We start from the raw sequence: 21,503 nt of genomic DNA on the forward strand, positions 1-21,503 counted from the left end.
AAAAGGACGAGGACACCTATCATGGGAAATTTTACCCCAAAAGGAGGGAAAATATTGATCTTTCTCATTGATTTTCTCGGGATCTACTTCCACTTCAGGTTAGGCATCGGAATGTTGCATCCCATTGACTTCTTGGTTTGCATTGAAATCCAGATTTTTTGCTTTGGAAGTCAATCTCACTGATTTCAAATAGAAAATCAATGTATATATTGAGAACCGCACAACTTCGGAGGATGCCTGCAATAGATGCAGGCGAAACGTCAGGAGATAATGCTTCTGGAACATGACCATACAACAACCCAATGTATATATTGTCGAATGCTTTCATGACTGAGAATCACTGGGTTGCTGTGAGTTTTCCGGGCTGTATAGCCATGTTCCAGAAGCATTCTCTCCTGACGTTTCACCTCGGAGGATGCCTGCCATAGATGTGGGCGAAACGTCAGGAGAGAATGCTTCTGGAACATGGCTATACGGTCCGGAAAACTCACAGCAACGCAATGTATATATTCTCGACCTGTTATTCAACCCTATCCACCTCGCCCGTTCTTTTTCCTGCCTTTGGATATTTCTCCCCGATTTCCAGAATTAGCCAGCCAACAATCCATAAAGCACCATTTTAAAAATTTATTTACAAAGCTGTGTACAATACGGAGGAATAACATTGAGAACACATATAAGTCATTCAATATATAAACAGGCTTCTGTCATTGAACCACAGGGGTCTTTCCTCCCTTCTCCCCATCTCTTTTCATTTCTTTTCATAATAATAAAAATCCCCAATTTCCCCATATTTTAAGCCTTTCCGTTGTGGCTGAAACGACCGGAGGAATTAAGAGTCTTCAACAAAAGTGAAGGCTCGAGGGTCCCCAACCTTTCCCATCGTACATTCTGGGGCTTGGGGTCTCTTTCCCCCCTTTGCTCTTGCTTCCTTTTTTTTTGAATGTCTTAAAAAAATAAAAAGTGGAAAGGGGAGTCCGTCATTTCCCTTTTCTCCCCTTCCAAATAGGTACCTTTATGTCTCCCGCATTGTGAGGTTTCCCTCTACAGACTAGATAGAGAGACATCCTTGCTTTGCTTTGTTTTGCAGGCGGTTGAGTGACAGTCAACCAGGGACCCTTGCCCCCATCTGCACTGACCATTTAATGCGGTTTTGAGGCTAGCTTGGAACTGGGGCAGCCAGGCAACCAACTCTTCCAAAAAGGCATGTGAAAGAAAGAAAGAAAGCCCTTACATAACGCGCGTCAGTGCTCTGCAGTCGCCATCCGGGTCTCAGACCTGGATTTCCATGGAATCATTTTAAGGCCCTTCCGGACAACCATATAAACCAGAATATCAAGGCAGAAAATCCCACAATATCTGCTTTGAACTGGAATATATGGTAGTGTGGACTCTGGGAACCCAGGGCCCTTCCACACAGCCCTATATACCAGAATATCAAGGCAGAAAATTCCACAATATCTGCTTTGAACTGGGTTATCTGAGTCCACACTCAGATAATGTGGGATTTCCTACCTTGATATTCTGGGATATAGGGCTGTGTGGAAGGGCCCTGGGTTATCTGAGTCCACACTACCATATATTCCAGTTCAAAGCAGATAATGTGGGATTTTATTCAGCCGTGTAAAAAAAACAACAACCCCCCACTTTCTTGAAACTGCATTAAATGGTCAAAATGCCTCTTTGCGATACTTCTTTTCCTTTTCTTTCCCTTCCTTATTTTTCTCCACAAAATAAAACCCGGAAAAGGAAGGAAGCCCAGCGTTTCCCCTTCCTGACCCAAATGAGGAAATTTCTGTTTTTAGCTTGACTTGCACAGAGACATAGAAAGAGGCCCCATTCCACGCAGCTGAACAAAATCCCACATTATCTGCTTTGAACTGTAATATATAGCAGTGTGGACTCAGATAACCCAGTTCAAAGCACATATTGTGGGATTTTCTGCCTAGATATTCTGAGTTATATGGCTGTGTGGAAGGGTCCAGAGAGCATTCTGTGTGAGAGAGAGAGTGAGAAGAATTGTGGCATTATTATTATCCCCGTCTACATTGACTATTTAATGCAGTTTCAAGCTAGCTCCAAAACGCCCGCGGCCAGGCAACAAACTCTGGATCTACACCGCCATATAAAATCCTACATCGTGCCCATCACGTTGGCCACCCTCCAGTGTAAACTAATGTACATATAATCCAGATAATCTGGATTGTATGGCAGTGTAGATCCAGCTTCCCACCGCACTGAATGCAGTTTGTTGTCCACGCCTCCAAACTATGGATCCACCTGCAGAGCCGGGAAACACACTTCCTTCAGCAACAGTTCGAAACTGCATTAAGTGTCCATCTTGGAGAGGATTTATTTCCCTGTGGTTTGTTGTCCTCACCATCCCGGTCTCGGAGCAGGGTCTCCTCAGAGGGAGCGCCTGCAGAGCAGTGGCCAGGGCCTGAGAAGTTCTTTCAAGTCCCAAAGTGAGGCTGTTGTCTGTTGACATATATATATCTATTTATATATATTGTTTGGAGTCCCAGGAAAGAACAAAGGCGTCCCTCTCCTGGAGGACAAGGTCTTTCCGGCCAAGAGTCAATCAAAGGGAAGGAGGGAGGGAGGAAGGGAGACGGGGGCTACTGGGCCTACTGGGCGGGCCACTTGGCGGCGGAGGGTGGCAGGAACTGTCCCGAGAGCAGGTTCGTGGGCACGGAGAGCAGGGGCCCGATGGCCGCCGTGCTGCGGGACAGCGAGAGCGGCTGGTGGGCGAGCAGGCTCGACTGGACGCTCACCGGCGGCCGCAGGAAAGTCTGGCTGATGGAGGAGGAAGAGGAAGAGGAAGTGGAGGAAGAGCTGGCGGCGGCTGCGGCGGCGGCTGCGGCGACCCCGACGCCGCCGATGATGTTCTCGATGCTGAAGGAGGGCCGGCTGGAGGCGGAGGGCTCGGCCTTGATGGGCCCGGCCCCGGCGGCGCCGAGCCCGCTGAGCTGGATGCCGAGCTGGGCGTTGAAGGCCTTGCGGCTGAGCTCGGCCCCGGAGGCGGGCAGGAGGGGCACGGCGGGCGGCAGCATGGGCCCCACGGGCGGGATGTAGGGGTAAGGCACGGCGGCCGGGTGCGGGTAGGCGCCGTGGGGCAGCCCGTAGGCCCGCCCGTAGGGAGAGCCCCCTCCCCCGGCCACGGCGGCGGCGGCGGCGGCCAGGCTGTAGGCGCCGAAGCTGTGCATCATGAGCGCGGTCTGCTCGCGGAGCTGCTCCTGCTGGTGCCGCTTGAAGCGCTTCCGTCGGCGGAGGAAGGAGCCGTTGTCGAACATGTCCTCGGACTGCGGGTCCAGGGTCCAGTAGTTGCCCTTGCCCGGGTTGCCCGGCTCGCGGGGGATCTTGACGAAGCAGTCGTTGAGAGAGAGGTTGTGCCGGATGGAGTTCTGCCAGGCCGGGAACTTCTCCCGGTAGTACGGGAAGCGCCCGCTGATGAACTCGCAGATCCCGCTCAGCGTCAGCTTCTTCTGCGGGCTCTGCAGGATGGCCATCGTGATCAGCGCGATGTACGAGTAGGGCGGCTTCACCAGGCTGCTCTTGGGCTTCGACGAGGCCGCCGAGGAGGAAGACGAAGAGGAGGAAGAAGAGGAAGAGGAAGCCGAGCTGGCCCCTTCCTCGCCGGCGGCGCCCTTCTCGCCCTCCTCGGCCCCGGGCTCCTTGGCCTCGGGCGCCTCCTCCTCCGCCTGCGAGGCGGGCAAGGGCAAGGGCAGGGGCACCCGGGGACCCTCCAGCAGGCCGACCGCCCCGTCCGGGCCCTCCTCCGCCGCCGACGCCTCGTCACCCTCGTCGCCCACCACGTCGATGTCCACGTCCTCGGCCGTCAGCACCGTCTGGCCGGACATGTCGCTGGCGCTCAGGCTGCCGGACAGGGTCATCCCCGCGCCGGAGAAGAGCAGCAGCAGGAGGAGGAGGAGGAGGAGGAAGGAGGAGGAAGACTTCTCCCGAGGAGGAGGAGGAGGAGGGTCTTGGGAAAAGGAGGGGGGAGAACAGCAGCCCCCCGCCTCCCCAAGTGCCTCAACAACAGGTAGCGGGGCTGGAGGGGAAAGAAGGGATCCCACTGCCTGCCTGGCCCTTCCTTTCTACTGATCGAAGGCAATTATCCTCTCTCAAGCTCTTCTCCGGCCATCTCAACTTCTTATAGGAATAGGTGTGTGGAGAGCAAGCAAAGCTAGACCTCCACAAAAAGGGGGAGGGGGTCTATTTTCTTTTTCTCCCTCCCCCTTTCCTTTTCTTCTTTCCTCCCTCCTCCCTTCCTCTAGTCTTTCCTCCCTCCCTCCCTCCCTCTATCTATTCCTCTCTTCCTTCCTCTAACTATTCCTTCCTTCCTCTCTCTGTTCCTTCCTCCCTCTATTCCTCCCTCCCTTCCTCTATTCCTTCCTTCCTTTATCTATTCCTCCCTCCCTCTATCTATTCCTCTCTTCCTTCCTCTAACTATTCCTTCCTTCCTCTCTCTATTCCTTCCTTCTTCTATCTATTCCTCCCTCCCTCTATCTATTCCTTCCTTCCTCTATCTATTCCTCCCTCCCTTCCTCTATTCCTTCCTTCTTCTATTCCTCCCTCTCTTCCTCTATTCCTTCTTTCTCCTATCTATTCCTTCCTTTCTCTATCTATTCCTCCCATCTTTCCTGCTCTAGGGTCCAGCTCGGGCGGCCTCTTCTCCCCTCAGTGGCATCTGGGGCTGGGCTCCGGGCGTCGGGGAGTCGGAGGTCTCTCCTTTCGGCAGAGGGAGGGGGGGCCTGTGGGTGGGGGTCTCCCCTCCCTCTCTCCCTCCTCCTCCTCCTCCTCCTCCCTCTCTCTCGCTCCTCTCCCGATCTGCTCACCTCGAGGGGAGGGAGGGGAAGCAAGCAGGGGCGTCGTCGAGGCTGCTGCTGCTGGTGTTGGTGGTCTGGGAGGCTGCGGAGACGGGTCTGCGCTCTCTGGTCCCGGCGGAGCTCCTTTCCCAGCTCTGCCTCGGCCTCGGGATCGCGGGGAGAGGAAGAAGAGGAAGAGGCGGAGAGATCCCCTCAAAGAAGCGCCTCCGGACCTGCGATCCGACCCGATCCCTTCTCAGCGCCGCAGGTTAGATCTCTGTCCATCCGCTCTTGCCATCTCGACTCTTTTCCTTGCCTTCCCCTCTCTTTAACCCCCGAAACGCAGACAGGCACCCCCTTTCCCCTCTCTTTTCTTCTTTTCTGTATTGGGTGTCAGAGAAGAGAGAGATTCCTCCTTGCAGGAAACAGGGGGGGGGGGGTGTTAAAGAAAAACCAGCGGCGTGACCAGGACCCTTTGAAAGTCCCCCTTTTTTAAAAGGCTGCCTGATAGATTACTTTCCCGTTCCAGATATACTCCGAGGAGGCGGGGCCACGTGACGCTGTGACGTCAGCGCCCCACAACCGAGCCGGGCAAAACTCAAGTTGTTTCAGGGGATTGTCAACAAAGAGAGAGAGGGAGAGAGAGAGAGACTGAGAGAGATTGAGAGAGGCCGGCTAGGCTTTCCCCTAGTCCCCTCCCTTGACATCCTTGAGTGAGGCACTTTCTCTTTCCTTCCAAACCAAAACAAACCCTAGAACCTATTGCACTTTCCCACCGCCACACTTTTGTGCAGTTTGCTTTGGAAAAACAACAACAACCAATTGATTTTACTTGCAAAGGGCTTTCTTTGCAAGGAAGGAGCAAAAGGAATGAATTGGACCTTCTTGGGAGCCGAGAGCAGGGAGGTAACACCATTATATAGCAGGCATGGGCAAACCTAGGCCCTCCAGGTGTTTTGGACTTCAACTCCCACAATTCCTGGCCTCGGGCCCCTTCCTTTTCCCCCTTAAGCGGCTGAGGGGGAAAAGGAAAGGGCCTGAGGCCAGGAATTGTGGGAGTTGAAGTCCAAAACACCTGGAGGGCCGAGGTTTGCCCATGCCAGGCGTATAGGGATAAAGCCTCTGTTTTCTTTCTCTGCCCCTCTCTTCTCGTCCTAACGTCCCAAAACAGCATCAGCTGGGAAGAGGGGATCAGGAAATGGCTATCGATTTCTCTATTAGCTTCCTTGCAAATAGGAATAAAACAAAAAGGCGTAAAACAACAAAAGGAGAGACGAGAAAATATTCAAGGAGGAAGAGAGCTTTGTGATTAGTAGGGCTTCGTGGAGGTTGTTGAGGACGTCACCGTCGCTCATTTGCATATTAAAATAGAGGAAAAGAGGAGAGGGCTGAGTGGGAAGGAAGGAGAGCCAAGGTGGAAGGCCAACGACGTCCCGAGGAAAAAGGGGGGGGGGGGGGGGGAGAGAATTGGGGAAAAAATGGACGGGGAGAGAGTTGTCAAAAGTTGGTGGCGAATTTCGATTTCCTCTTGTATTGTCAAAGGTATCGATTTCCACGGAGAACCATCACTTTGGGGCTTAGGAAGGGAACGCTTTGCTCCGTGGGTGGCTTTAGGTTTTCTCTTCGTTATCCTGGGGGTTGTTGTTGTCATCACCGTCCGTGGTTTCGGTCCACACCAATCTCGACAGACCCGTGGCTTCTGAATCCTCCCTGGGAAAAAAAAGAACAAAACGATTTCCCCTCGCCCCAAATAAAGGCTTCCTTCTAGTTTTTTGTTTTCTCCGATTGTACGTCATCCCCACCCAAGACAAGATAGAGAACATTTTACAGTATTACAGGAAAAATACAATAATCTTTCTTTTTTAAATGTAGGGGTTTTAATTTTTTTATATATAAAAGGAGATAAAAGGATGGCGGGGATGCAATAGGGAAGGAGAGAAGGGCCCTGTTACGATTGAATTGGAGGGAAACGAAAGAAAAAATGGAGGGAAGAGTGAGGAATAAAGGAGGCTGATTTATTCTCTACCTAAAGGGGAGGAGAAGGAGAAAGGAAAGAGGGAAGGAAGGAAGGAAGGAAGGAAGGAAGGAAGGAAGACTCCCGTCCGGTTGTTGAGTCGGGAGGTCTGGTTGTTCCAGTTGTTTCTTCTAGGAGAATCTGGTATCCCTCTCTTCCTTCCTCCTTTCTTTCGTCTTTTCCTTCCCTCCTTCAATTCTTCCTCCCTTCCTTCCTTCCTTCCTTCAATCCTTCCTTCTTTCCTTCCCTCAATCCTCCCTCCCTTCCTTCCATCAATCCTTCCTTCTTCCCTCCCTCCCTCTTCCTTCAATTCTTCCTTCCTTCTTCCCTTCCATCCTCCCTCCTTTCTTTCCTTCCTCCCTTCCTCCCTTCAGTCCTTCCTTCCTTCTTCCCTTCCTTCAATCTTTCCTTCAATCCTTTCTTTCTTCAATCCTTCGTTCCTTCTTTCCTCCCTTCCTTCAATCCTCCCTTCCTCCCTTCCTTCAGTCCTTTTTTCCTTCCTTCTTCCCTTCTTTCCTCCCTTCCTCCAATCCTCCCTCCCTTCCTTCAATCCTTTCTTCTCCCCTTCCTTCCTTTTTGGTGAAGTCTGAAGGTGATTAGTCCATGTAAGGTCTTCAGCCATCTCAACTTGTCACCGGATTTGTCCTGGGAACAGGAATGGAAGAAACAAGCAGAAACAGTTCCCCAGGAAAATAATAGTTTTGTCTTTTGTTTTCCTTCCTTCCTTCCTCCTTATTACCCTTTCTGTCCCTTTTCCTTTGCTTCCCATTTCTCCATCCTGCCTTCTTTTCTTCCCTCTATTTCTCTCCTTCCCTCACTTCCTATTTCCCCTCCCCCTTCCTTCTTTCCTTCCTCTATTTGCTTCCCTTCTTATTCCCCCTCTCCTTCTTTCCTGTTTCTTCTCTCTCTTTTAGGACTGAGTTATATTTTGGCCATTTTTGTCTGTGCTGTGCATTCGCCTCCTTTTTCTTGGTTATAAATGACCCCCCCCCCCCAATCCTACCTTCGCCTAAAAGTGGGGGAAGCAGAAAGGGCCTGCTCTAAAAATGTCTCTAAAAATCGATCCCGAGAGTGAAGGAATTCCCCCTTTCCAAGCCTGGGAAAGAAGGACCTTGAGCAGGGTTAGGGATGTTCCAAAGAGAGCCTACTTTGGGGGAAACCCATGGAACAAGACTCGGGCTGGGATAAGAGATTTCCCCTCTACACTCCTTTGTAAACGTTGCTTTTGTCCAAAACTCCTGGAAGTAACTGCGGGCCCCTTCCACACAGCTGAATAAAACCCCACATTGAATAGGAATATATGGCAGTGGACTCACGGCCGTTCCACACATAATATCAAGGCTGATAATCCCACAATATCTGCTTTGAACTGGGTTATCTAAGTCCACACTGCCATATATTCCTGTTCAAAGCAGATAATGTGGAATTATATTCAGCTGTGTGGAACGGCCTTCAGATAACCAAGTTCAAAGCAGATATTGTGGGATTTTCTGCCTTGATATTCTGGGTTATATGGCTGTGTGGAAGGGCCCTGACTTTTTTTTTTTGTTTCGTTTCCTTTTCCGGACCCCTTCCTTCACGTTTTGTTGATCTTGGGCTCCTTGAGGCTTTGCCTTTCCACTTCCCTTCCAAGAGACCTTCTAGACGGGATCGCAGAGACTTCTTTGCCCACGCGTGTAGAGGAAGGAGTGGGCACACGTCCACGCTCGACCCACAAGGCAGTGTATTTTAAATCATTCAGTCTCAACTACAAAAAAAATGCACACCAACATCAACTGGATAATATTCTTGTTATGCGTGTTTTTTTTTCCTTCCCCGAAGCTAAACCTTGCCAAAGTTGGTCTCTTTGCGCCTCTTGGTGAGAGATCCTTCTGGACTTGTCTTGAGGGGTTTCCATCAAATCTCAGGGGAAAACATAACGCGGGGTGGAAGGCAGGGAGAGGGAAATCCTCCCTTCCCTCCGTGGCGCTTTCCCCTCCCTTCTCCCCCTCTTTCGACACAATAAAAGTCAAATTAATTGATTCATACTATTAATTAGGGCGCTTAGCGTGAAAAGAAACGTTTCCCCTCGATTAGGGCTCTATTGTAGGAACCTCTTGTTCGGGCGAGGTTGCCATCTGAGACGGGGAGGAGAGGGAGGGAGGCTCTCCCAGGCTCCAGAGTGGGGAGGGAGCTCCACATTTTCCCTCGCTTTGGGTGCACCTACACGGCAGAATGAATGCAGTTTGGACTGCCATGGCTCAGTGGGTGATATTGAAAAGGTAAAAATGATGTCACGTCCGTTTGGCAAATGTGAATCTCCATAGAGACCACCTTTTGAAAACTACTAGTCAGGTAAATCATGACCTTGTGAGAATTCAACTCTTTGAACAGCAGTAATGTAATGGCACACAGGTAACTCAGTTGTTAGACTGAAGAACCATGTTTTTAAACTGCCAAAGATAAAGACATGCCATTACAAAAATATATTCGGTTAGCATGGTTGTTTCTTTGAAGTTGAGTTTACAGTTGCCCACCTGTCCTCCCTTAAAACCTCTTAGTTAAAATATACTCTCAGGAGACAAAAGCAAAGTAATCTTCTTTTAAAAATATCCCCTCAGTTTACTAACAAGCTTATTCTATATATACAGAATACTAGTCCATAAACCAATGTTTTTAAGCATATAGATATAGTCCAGTGGTTCTCAACCTTCCTAATGCCACAACCACTTAATACAGTTCCTCATGTTGTGGTGACCCCCAACCATAACATTATTTTCGTTGCTACTTCATAACTGCAATTTGTTGCTGTTATGAATTATAATTTAAATATCTGATATGCAGGATGCATTCTCATTCATTGGACCAAATTTGGCATAAATACCGGATAGGTCCAAATTTGAATACCGGTGGGGTTGGGGGGGGGCGGGGTTGGTTTTGTTATTTGGAAGTTGAAGTTTGTGGGATGTATAGTTCACCTACAATCAAGGAGCATTCTGAACTCCACCAAGGATGGAATTGAACCAAACTTAGCACACAGAACTCCCATGACCAACAGAAAATACTGGAAGGGTTTGGTGGGCATGGACCTTTAGTTTAGAAGTTGTAGTTCACCTACATCCAGAGAGCACTTTGAACTCAAACAATGATGGATCTGGACAAAACTTGGCAGGAATACTCAGTATGCCCAAATGTGAACACTGGTGGAGTTTGAGGAAATAGACCTTGACTTTGGGGAATTGTAGTTGCTGGGATTTATAGTTTATCTACAATCAAATAGCATTCTGAACCCCACCAACGATAGAATAGGCCCAAGCTTCCCACACAGAACCTCCACGACCAACAGAAAATACGTGTTTTCTGATGGTCTTTGGCGACTCCCCTGACACTCCCTTGCAACCTCCCCAGGGGTCCCGACCCCCAGGTTAAGAAACACTGACATATTCCAAACTGTATAACTGTATTGTCGAAAGCTTTCATAGCCGGAATCACTGGGTTGTAGTAAGTTTTTTGGGCTGTATAACCATGTTCCAGAAGCATTCTCTCCTGACGTTTCGCCTGCATCTATAGCAGGCATCCTCAGAGGTTGTGAGGGTGCCTGCCATAGATGCAGGTGAAAAGTCAGGAGAGAATGCTTCTGGAACATGACTCTTTGACCAGTGGTTCTCAACTTGTGGGTCCCCAGGTGTTTTGGCCCACAACTCCCAGAAATCCCGGCCAGTTTACCAGGTGTTAGGATTTCTGGGAGTTGAAGGCCAAAACATCTGGGGAGAGAACCACTGTCTTTGACTCTAAGTAAACTATATATCCCAGCAACCACAACTCCCGGAAAGCAAGGTCTATTTCCCCCCAATTCCACCAGTGTTCACATTTGGGCATACTGAGTATTCGTGCCAAGTTAGGTCCAGATCCCTCATTGTTTGAGTCCACGGTGCTCTCTGGATGTAGGTGAACTACAACTCCAAAACTCAAGGTCAATGACCCAGTATTTTCTGTCGGTCATGGGAGTTCTGTGTGCCAAGTCTGGTTCAATCCCATCCTTGGTGGAGTTCAGGATGCTCTTTGATTGTAGGTGAACTATAAATCCCAGAAACTCCAACTTCCAAATGACAACATCAACCTTCCCCAATCCCACCAGTATTCAAATTTGGGCTTATCGGGTATTTGTGCCAAATTTGGTCCAGGAATGAAAATACATTCTGCATATCAGATATTTGCATCACGATTAATAACAGTAGCAAAATTACTGTTTATGAAGTAGCAACGAAAATAATGTTATGGTAGGGTGTCACCACAACATGAGGAACTGTATGAAGGGGTCGTGGCATGAGGAAGGTTGAGAGCCACTGGTCTAGATGCACTTGTTGTCTACTCAGATGGAGTTGTTAGATGGGAAAGGAGGAGGGGAAGAGGGAATCCTCTTCCAAAGATGGAGCTCAGCTCTGTCCCAGCCTCCCTGCCAGTGTGTGAGCGTTAAGTAAATCCTATTTTAAGCCTAATTGAAGTTTGCTCTTAAAACCCACACGTCTTCAATCATCAGCGCTAAGCTTAGCCAGGGTGTCGTGGGGAGGGAGGGGGAGAGGGAGACGGGAAAACCTTTCATAATAATCACCAAACTTTCCCCAAGGAGGGGGGAGCTGGGCAACAGAAGCCCCGAAGGAGGCCTTTAGGGGTGGTCTCCCTTTCGGGGAGGCCAAAGAAGACGAGGATGGACGAGGTTGCGACGGTGTGCGCCTCTGGCACACAAATACACACGAGCACACTGCCCGGCGACAGGGGAAACTGGATCGATATGGAGCCAGATAGAGACATAACTCGGCCCAAAGAGGTGGCGGAAGGAGGGAGGCGGATGAGAGAAAGAGAGAGAGAGAGGGAACAACTTATGATGGAAGAGAGGAAATTAATTACAGCTCACTTTGGTCCTAATGTGTCCGAGCGCGTGTGTCGGGGCCGGGAAAAATGAATCCGGAGACTAGGTGGGATTGGAGGTGGAAGTGGGAGGGGGGAAGGAAGGAAAGGGCCAGCCTGAGTGAAGAGGCCTCTCTTCTGTAATCGTTTTAAGAGGAAGGGAGGCACTCGAGGGGGTCCCTTAGCCTCGCCTCGGCCCCCTCACTTTCCCTAATTGGGGAGCTAAAGCGCAGGCTTGACTTGAAGCATTGGGTGGCCTTGGTGGTTTTGTTCTAATTATAATAATTATAATAATAACCCAATAATAACAACCCAATAATAATAATAATAATAATAATAATAATAATAATAATAATAATCCAATACAACAGCCAGCAGAGTGTCTGCTGTGGACTCATCTTGTTGTGTTTCTAATAATAATAATAATAATAATAATAATAATAATAATGTTTTGATTCTGTAGCCCACTTGTCGATGGATGGAGTCCTTTTTATCCTGGGCGATGTCCAAGCCAGTCTAGACGTCGTTTAGGTTTGTTTCTCCACAGTGCTAATGGGTTAGGTGCTCTTAGTTCCACTCCTCAGCTGAGATCTCTCTGACTTGGTTGGACCTGCTGTGGTAGTTAGACCAATGCCAATAATAATAATAATAATAATAATAATAATAATAATAATAATAAGGATTTAAAGATCAAACTCCAAAGACTCTGGCACAAGCCAGTCAAGGTGGTCCCAGTGGTGATAGGCACACTGGGTGCAGTGCCGAAAGACCTTGGTCTGCACTTAAAAACAATTGGCGCTGACAAAATTACTATCTGCCAGCTGCAAAAGCCAATGCATGCATTATTCTTCAATATATGCACAGTCCTAGACACTTGGGAAGTGTCTGAGGTGTGATCAAATACAAAAGTCATCATAGTGATATTGTATGCTGTGCACTAATCTTATTGTGCATCAAATAATAATAATGAAGGCTTTCGTGGCTGGAATCCCTGGGTTGCTGTGAGTTTTCCGGGCTGTATGGCCATGTTCCAGACGCATTCTCACCTGAAGTTTCGCCCAAATCTTTGACAGGCATCCTCAGAGGTTGTGAGGTCTGGTGGAAACTAGACAAGTGGTGTTTATATACCTGAAATACCCAAGGTGTGAGAAAGAACTCTTGTCTGTTTGAGGCAAGTATGGATGTTACAATTGGCCACCTTGATTAGCTTTTAATGGCCTTGCAAGTTTCAAGGTCTGGTTGTTTGCTGCCTGGGGAATCCTTTGTTGGGAGGTGATTAACTGTGACCAGTAGCTGGCCACAAAGAGGAGTCTACGACATGCGAGTGTGGAGAAGAGCAAATCACAGGCCACCTATTATTACAATGCAGTCTGAGCCCTACCATATGCACAATGGAGGACTTAAAGCAACACCACAAACACTCCAAATAGCTAGCTACTGGTCAAAGGACATTTTTAGTATGTCAACTTTTAAAATACATTACAGCAGTACCCTCGGTTTGCTTCTGATACGATAAATAAAAATGGAACTGATTGTTTCTTGTCTGGAATTCTAAAATCGTAACAGTAAATAAAGAACAGTAGCCAAAAATTGACTAATCAATAATGAATCGTTGTTTTAGTCAAAAATAGGAGAATTCCAGACAAGAAACAGTCAGGGCCAGCTAATAACCTCCCAACAAAGGATTCCCCCAGACAGGAAGCAGACAGACTCCGAAGTTGCAAGGCTATTCAATGCTAATCAAAGTGGCCAACTGCAACATCCACACTTGCCTCAAACAGACAAGAGTTCTTTTTCCCACCCTGGACATTCCACAGATATATAAACCCCACTTGCCTAGCTTCCAACAGATCTTTGAACAAATAATAATTTAATAATAATAATAATAGTTCTTTTTCCCACCATGGACATTCCACAGATATAGAAACCCCACTTGTCTAGCTTCCAACAGATCTTTGAACAAACCTCTTAGGATGCCTGCCATAGATACAGGAGAAATGTCAGGAGGGAATGCTTCTGGAGCATGGCCATATAGCCCGGAAAACTCACAGCAACCCAATAATAATAATAATAATAATAATAATAATAATAAGATTATTATTACACAACAAGATTAGTACACAGCAAACGAGATCATAAAATTATTTATTATTATTATTTATTTACTATATTTATAGCCAGCATAGTGATCTTGTTATGTATCTAATAATAATAATAATAATAATAATAATAATAATAATAAGAGTGTGTGTTGTGTCTCTGTGCTGTGCTCCCCTCCTCCGACAAGGAAAATCAGGGTCCACCAAGAGATGGAAATCTTTATTAATCGTGGAAAAGGACCGAGGTTGAGAGGGGAAATAATTTTCGTTGCTGTAAGGAAATTGGCCAGGCGTTAGAAAGCGAGGCAGATGAGGCATCATCTTCTCTACTTGGCCTCTTCTTCAGGGTGGGAAGCAGCTTTGCAGAAATGGAGGTGGGGGAGGGGGTCTTTCAAGAGGCCCTCCTGAATCCCACCCTCTCTCTTCTGCCACCCCCATCCAATGTAACGACTTGAGATCTATCTAGCTCTCTACCCACCCGGCTTGAGGTTTTCTCCAACGCAATTTTATAAACACAACACCACCCTTTCCTTCAAAGAGGCTCAGCTTATAATCAAAGCGAGAGAAAGGCGTCCTCAACCGCGCATTCAAAGGACCAAGAATTCGAGAGACCCACGCAAGCAGAGGAAGGTGCTTTGGACAAACAAACCAACCAACCCCACATCACCTTCCTCATGTTGCCAAACCGGGTCTTGATTCGTCCTGGAAATGTACAAACGGTTAAAAAAAGGCAACACGTTTAATTCACGAGGAGAGGAGAGAGAGAGAGAGAGAGAGCAGTTAGGGGCAGCAAGCCAGTAAAACGGGGTGATAAATCCACGGCGTTGTTAGCGCTGCTTTTAATTATGGCTATTATGTTAATTATTCCGCATTAGCATGGAGTTATCAACGGCATGTCAGCTTTCATCCAAAGTGGGCTTTCTCTCCAAAAGGGGTCTTTTTCCTCCGTTGTCAGGAGAAAGAAAAAAAGAGAGCAGGAAAAGGTGGGGAGAGATGGAAAGAGAGAGAGAGGCCGGAGCTGTCTTGAGAGCAAAACAAATGACTTCCCCCATTGAAAGAACCGCCTTGGACGTGATCCTGCCTCCACTTCTGTCCTTTCCCGCTGATCCCCGCCAGGCAGGGAAAAGGGGGGGGGGCATGGGGAAGAAAGAGCATAGGTTGCTTTTGTTACTATTGTTAATAGTATCAATACAATACAATATAATATAATATTAGTTGGGGAGGGGAGCATAGGTTGTTTTTATTATTAATATAACATAATAGTGGGGGGAGAGCATAGGTTGTTTTGTTATTATTAATAGTACTCATATAACGTAATGTAATATGAAATTGGGGAGAGCATAGGTTGTGTTTGTTATTATTAATATAATATAATATCAAATTGGGGGGAGCATACGTTGTTTTCGTTATTATTAATAATATAATATAATACGAAAGTGGGGGAGAGCATAGGTTGTGTTTGTTATTATTAATATAATATAATATAAAAGTGGGAAGAGTAGAGGTTGTTTTTGTTATTATTAATAATATTAATACAATACAATACAATACAATACAATATTAAAGTGGGGGAGGGCATAGGTTGTTTTTGTTATTATTAATAATATTAATATAATATTAGTGGGGGAGAGCATAGGTTGTTTTTCTTATTATACTGATATTTAATGATTTATGTTACAATTGTTTTTAATTGCCCTATAATTGTCTCTTGATGTTTTGTTTCATGTTGTTCACAGCTTTGAGTCGCCTGAGGGCTGAGAAAAGCGGTATATAAAATAAATAAATAAATAAATAAATAAACACATAAATAAATAAATTATTATTAATAATAATATAAATCTAATATAATATGAAAGTGGGGGAGAGCATAGGTTTTTTTCTTATTATTAATAGTATTAATATAATATAATATAATATTAGTGGGGGGGGGAGAGCATAGGTTGTGTGTTATTATTATTAATATAATATAATAAGTATTTTGGCCACATAATGAGAAGACATGAAAGCTTAGAGAAGACAATGATGCTGGGGAAAATGGAAGGAAAAAGGAAGAGGGGCCGACCAAGGGCAAGATGGATGGATGGCATCCTTGAAGTGACTGGCTTGACCTTGAAGGAGCTGGGGGTGGTGACAGCGAACAGGGAGCTCTGGCGTGGGCTGGTCCATGAGGTCAGCGTGGGCTGGTACAAGAGTCGGAAGCGACTGAACGAATGAACAACAACATAATATTAAAGGGGGGGGGGGGGAGCATAGGTTGCTTTTGTTTTATTATTAATAGTATTAATATAATATATAAGTGGGGAGAGCATAGGTTGTATTTGTTATTATTAATATAATATAACATAATAGAATACAATAGAATATTAAAGTGGGGTAGAGAGCATGGTTGTTGTTGTTCCTATTATTCTTATTCTTAGTATCAATATAATATAATAGTGCTTTGAATGCAATTTTCCCTGCTTCTTGGGAGGGGGTTGGACTAGATGGCCCAAGAGGTGTCTCCCAACTCTAAGATTCTATGATTCTATAATGAAATATAATAATTAACATTATTAATATAAAATTATTAATAGTATTAGTGGTTAGGGTTATTATTATGATGATTGTTATTATTATTATTATTAAAAGACTTACCAATTTTGCCTGCTTCCCCCCCCCCCCCCCACTTTCCTCATATACACACAGCCCGTCCGCCCCCGTTTGGAGAAGGCATTTTATCATCTTGGATCCTTCTGTCAAACATTATGTTCCTGCTCGTTTTTATCTGTCCCGTTTTACAAAACCCTTTTTCAACGCTTGCAAAATAATAAAAATAAAATAAAACAATCTATCTATCTATCTATCTATCTATCTATCTATCTATCTATCTATCTATCTATCTAGTATCCATCTATCCAACTACTGCTAAGAATTGCGCACAAACGCACCTGCGCTTCCAAAGATGTGCAGAGTTGAGTAAACCAAACAATAACAAGGCCGGATTGCAGAGCTCTCTCCCATAGAGAGTCACGCCAAAGGTAGCCTGAGCCTCCCTCCATTAAGGTCAGGAGGGAAAGGCGGAGGAGGCAGGCAAAGAGAAAAAGAGGAGCTGTGTCTCATAAGCGGCTGATGGGAGAAAGGAAAGGGCCTGAGGCTGTTAGGAATTGTGGGAGTTGAAGTCCAAAACACCTGGAGGGCCCAAGCTTGCCCAGGCCTGTTGTAGCCTGTGTGTTCGCCTCTACACTGCCCAATGAATGCCATTTGACACCACTTGGCCTGCCATGGCTCCATGCCATGGAATGATGGGAGATGAAGATTGGTGAGGCAACACCTCTCTTTGGAAGAGAAAACGAATGACTGTAAAACGACATGATTCTATAGAGCCAATGCAGTTAAAGTGGTGTCAAACTGCACTAGTTCTACGGTGTAGAATACACTTTAAACTGGGTTCCAATCGCATGGTTGCCACAATCTCGTAAAGCAAGGCATTCTTAATATCTGGTGCTTCAGTTCAAATCCATTCCCCATTTGCAATACGGAGAGGGGGAAAACCATTCTGTGTTTCAGGATTCTTATTTGGGATAAACAGCCTCGGGGAAATAAGGCGGGTTATAAATAAACTTTATTATTATTATTATTATTATTATTATTATTATCATTATTATTGGAGCCCCCAGTGACGCGATGGGTTAAACCCTTGTGCCGGCAGGACTGAAGACGGACAGGTCGGAGGTTCGAATCCGGGGAGAGTGCGGATGAGCTCCCTCTGTCAGCTCCAGCTCCACATGCGGGGACAGGAGAGAAGCCTCCCACAAGGATGATGAAAACATCAAAACATCCGGGCGTCCCCTGGGCAACGTCCTTGCATATGGCCAATTCTCTCACACCAGAAGCGACTTGCAGTTTCTCAAGCTGCTCCTGACACGATTTTTTAATTATATTATATGTTGTTGTTATTATTACTATTATATTACTATTATAATATTCTTATATTATTCTTATTATATTATTGTATAATTATAATATTCATTATAATAATTATTGTGATATTTATATTATTATAATAATGCACCATATTATTATTATTATTTCAGATATTTGTACCCCGCTCTTCTCAACCCCCTTGGGGAACTTATTTTTTATTATTTATTTATTATACGCATATTTATTATTATGATATTATTATTATTATTATGCACCATATTCTAATTGTTTTTAAGTATTTGAAAATCATGTTGACTAGTTTTTTCTGAATCCAAACTCGTAATAGTTTTCAATAAGGATCAAAGCGTTTAAATTGCCATTCTAAGATGTTTTGAGTGATTTTATAAGACCCTTGGGAACCATGTGTTTTTAAAATGGAATTGCTGTTTAATTATTTTTGAAAAAAAAGTTTATAAAATTAGATTTTAGCTGATTTCTTTTTTTGTTTTCTTGAAAGACATAGCCGGGTTAGTCTGGAGTATCAGTGCGCAAACACCAGCCTGTCGCATTTTAGAAATTAGCTGAGAGAAAAAAGCTTTCCTAGGCCATGGCAGTTGAGGAAGGAAATTTGGGTGCATCCGCACTGTGGAATTAATCCAGGTTGACGACACTTTAACGGCCACGGGTCTTTAGCTTTCTCTGCCAACGTGTTGTGTGTGTTTGCCTCATTTCCTTTTCTTTCAACGAGGTAACCTTCAGCTTGGAGAGCCTCAGCTTGCCATGTGAGGTAATGCGGCCAGAAGCAGGTCAGTGAGAACTAATCCTCCTAGTCCACCTTAATCAATTCTTCCGTGGTTTCATCCACTCCCTTCTGCTTGCAGGCTTTGTAATCCTCTCCATACCAACTCAAAGCAACTCCTATTGAGCTCAGTGCAGTTTATTCGACAAACATTGGTACAGGACTGCAGCCCACAGCAGTAAACAACATCTTGAGGTTGTGTTGTTGTTGTTGATTTGTAAAAACAACCTGTCACTGCTTCGAAGCCTTTTCCAATGGTACAGCTACACTGTAGAGTTAACCCACTTCGACACCACTGCCTTGGCTCAATGCTATGGAATCTTGGGAGTTGTAGTTTGGGGAGGCAACAGCACTCATTGGCTGAGTCCCCTGGGGAGAGAGGATGGAATATAAATATAAATAAAGTTTTTATTAATTAATTAATCTGAGGATGCCTGCCATAGATGTGGTTGAAACGTCAGGAGAGAATGCTTCTGGGACATGGCCATACAACCCGGAAAACTCACAGCAACCCATTTAGTTATTATTATTGTTTATAAGGCTAAGGACATTGTAAAACTACAATGGGATGTAAGTGGTGGAGGCTCCGTCTTTGGAGGCTTTTAAGCAGAGGCTGGATGACCTCCTGTCGAGGAGCTTTGAATGCGATTTTCCTGCTTCTTGGCGGGGGGTTGGACTGGATGGCCCAGGAGGCCTCTTCCAACTCTACGATTTTATGATTCTCCTTCCAGTTTCTCAGCCCTGTCTCATAAAAACAAATGCTGGTGTGTGAAAGCGTCTGTAATATCAATGGATTTGCTCTGGATTAGAGTCTGAATCTTAAAGCATCCCTCTGAGGCGCTGACGCCCAGGCGAAATGGTTTCAGCACCCTGGAGAGCCCCACAAAGCCCGGAGATTCTGGCTAATGAACTTCACCCGCCCTGAGTTTCTGGGGTGTATCTACTTCAGGCATGAGCAAACTTGGGCCCTCCAGGTGGTGTGGACTTCAACTCCCACCATTCCTAACAGCCCCAGCTCTCCAGGTGCTGTGGACTTCAACTCCCACCATTCCTAACAGCCTCAGCTCTCCAGGTGCTGTGGATTTCAACTCCCACCATTCCTAACAGCCTCAGCCCTCCAGGTGTTGTGGATTTCAACTCCCACCATTCCCAACAGCCTCAGGTCCCTTCCTTTCCCCCCTCAGCCACTTAAGCAGGGCCTGAGGCTGTTAGGAATGGTGGGAGTTGAAGTCCAAAACACTTGGAGGGGCCAAGTTTGCCCATGCCTGTATATATCATGCTCCATGTTCTTCACAATTCTTGAATGATGTGGATGCTTTTTGCAAGTGAGAGTGAGGGTGGTAGTTATGTCGCAGTATTTAAAAAGGTGCTCTTTTCTCATTGTTACAGATTTCATATTTTGGGGAGATTCGGGCATATATTCTGGTAGCTGCTCTGCTCAAAAAGCAGGCTTGCTATCTCTAAAGGCTGAAGAAAGAAATACAGAAAGGTGTGGTGTTGTGTCCTCTTCCCCAGCAGAACATCCAATTCTTTTTGGTTTTGTATCATTACCGCAAAGACCCAGGAGACAGATAGATAGATGGATGGATGGATAGATTCCTCTTGAGCATCAGGTGGGAAAGGACTTGGACATTTCTAGGAAAAAGTATAAAAATTCAGGCTGCATCCTTGACCATTTTGGAACAAAGAGATGAGAAAGGCAGGGCCTGATTCTTCACAGAACATAGATTTGCTCTCACCCTGCTCCTTTTATCTTAAGCATCCAACCATGTGATCTGATGGATTCACAGCAAGAGTGGCTTCCCATCATCTTCACCATCTCATACAGGGCTGTTTTTGTTTCTATTCTTTCCAGGTGAATGGCCTCCTAGAGGGATTTCTTCTCAAGCATTGGGATGGGCAACCTTCTCCAAAGAGAGCTTGCATTGACTTCCAGGGGATTTGTGAGTCCCAGAAAGAAAGGAGAATTCCATTTCCTAAACCAACAGAAGAGCTTGAAGTCTTCTCTTCCCTTTCAGGCTATGGGTACATCTGCACAGGCGAAGTAGTGCAGCTTGATACCACTTTGATTGCTTCAGTGCTATGGAATCATAGGAGCTGTCATTTTAAAGGGCTTTCAGCTTTCTCTGCCAAAGAGTGCTAGTGCCTTACCAAACTACTGATCCCAGAATCCCATAACATTAAGCCATTGCAGTAGACATGCAATGGGTTAAACCTTTGTGCTAGCAGGACTGCCGACCAATAGATTAGTGGTTAGAATCCGGGGAGAGCAGGTTGAGCTCCCTCTGTCAGCTCCAGCCAGGGAGAATGGGTTGAGCTCCCTCTGTCAGCTCCAGCTCCCCATCCATGGAGATGAGAGAAGCCTTCCACAAGGATGATAAAACATCAAAAACATCTGGGCATCCCCTGGACAATGTCCTTGCAAATGGTCAATTCTCTCATACCAGAAATGACTTGCAGTTTCTCAAGTTGCTCCTGAAAAAAAGTCACTGCAGTTAAAGTGGTGTTAAATTTTACCAATTCTACAGTGTATCTCAGGCATGGGCAGACTTCAGCTTTCCAAGTGTTTTGAACTTCAACTCCTACAATTCCTAACAATCTCAGGCCCCTTCCCTTTTGCTTAAGTGGCTGAGGGGGAAAAAGGAAAGGGCCTGAAGCTATTAGAAATGGTGGGAGTTGAAGTCCAAAACGCCTGTTTTCATCCTCCAAGATCCAGCATTTACACTTCCTCTGAAATAAATTGGACAAATACACAAAAACATAAAGTCCAACGAGACTGTGTCTCTTTCCCCCTTCCTGTGGAACTATGGATAAGGCAGACAAATGCAATAACTCCCTGTTTTGTCAAGAAATTTGGCATTTTGATACTTTGAAATAAAAATAATGTTGTTGCTTTGGGGGTTGATTCTCAAGTTCTTTCCGCCAGGGTACGGGTTCTGCTGGTCTCTGTAGGAGGAGGAAAAAGAAAAGTGTATTGCAAGGATTCCCCTAGG

The 21,503-nt window shown here is 45.9% G+C and overlaps 1 protein-coding gene and 1 long non-coding RNA gene across 2 annotated transcripts; one reads left to right on the forward strand and one right to left on the reverse strand.

Moving 5' to 3' along the window:
* Positions 1-613: 613 nt before the first annotated feature.
* On the reverse strand, positions 614-4,429 carry FOXD3 (forkhead box D3). Its single transcript, XM_060773653.2, has one exon. The coding sequence runs from the start codon at positions 3,891-3,893 to the stop codon at positions 2,628-2,630; it is 1,266 nt and encodes a 421-aa protein (XP_060629636.2). The 5' UTR covers positions 3,894-4,429; the 3' UTR covers positions 614-2,627.
* Positions 4,430-4,786: 357 nt separating this feature from the next.
* LOC137096973 (uncharacterized) lies at positions 4,787-21,404 on the forward strand. The gene is made up of 2 exons (XR_010909861.1): positions 4,787-5,076; positions 20,366-21,404. It is a non-coding gene; the product is annotated as an uncharacterized lncRNA (long non-coding RNA).
* Positions 21,405-21,503: the final 99 nt, after the last annotated feature.

This window comes from Anolis sagrei, chromosome 4 (assembly GCF_037176765.1).
Source record: "Anolis sagrei isolate rAnoSag1 chromosome 4, rAnoSag1.mat, whole genome shotgun sequence".
Taxonomy (NCBI): Eukaryota; Metazoa; Chordata; class Lepidosauria; order Squamata; family Dactyloidae; genus Anolis; species Anolis sagrei.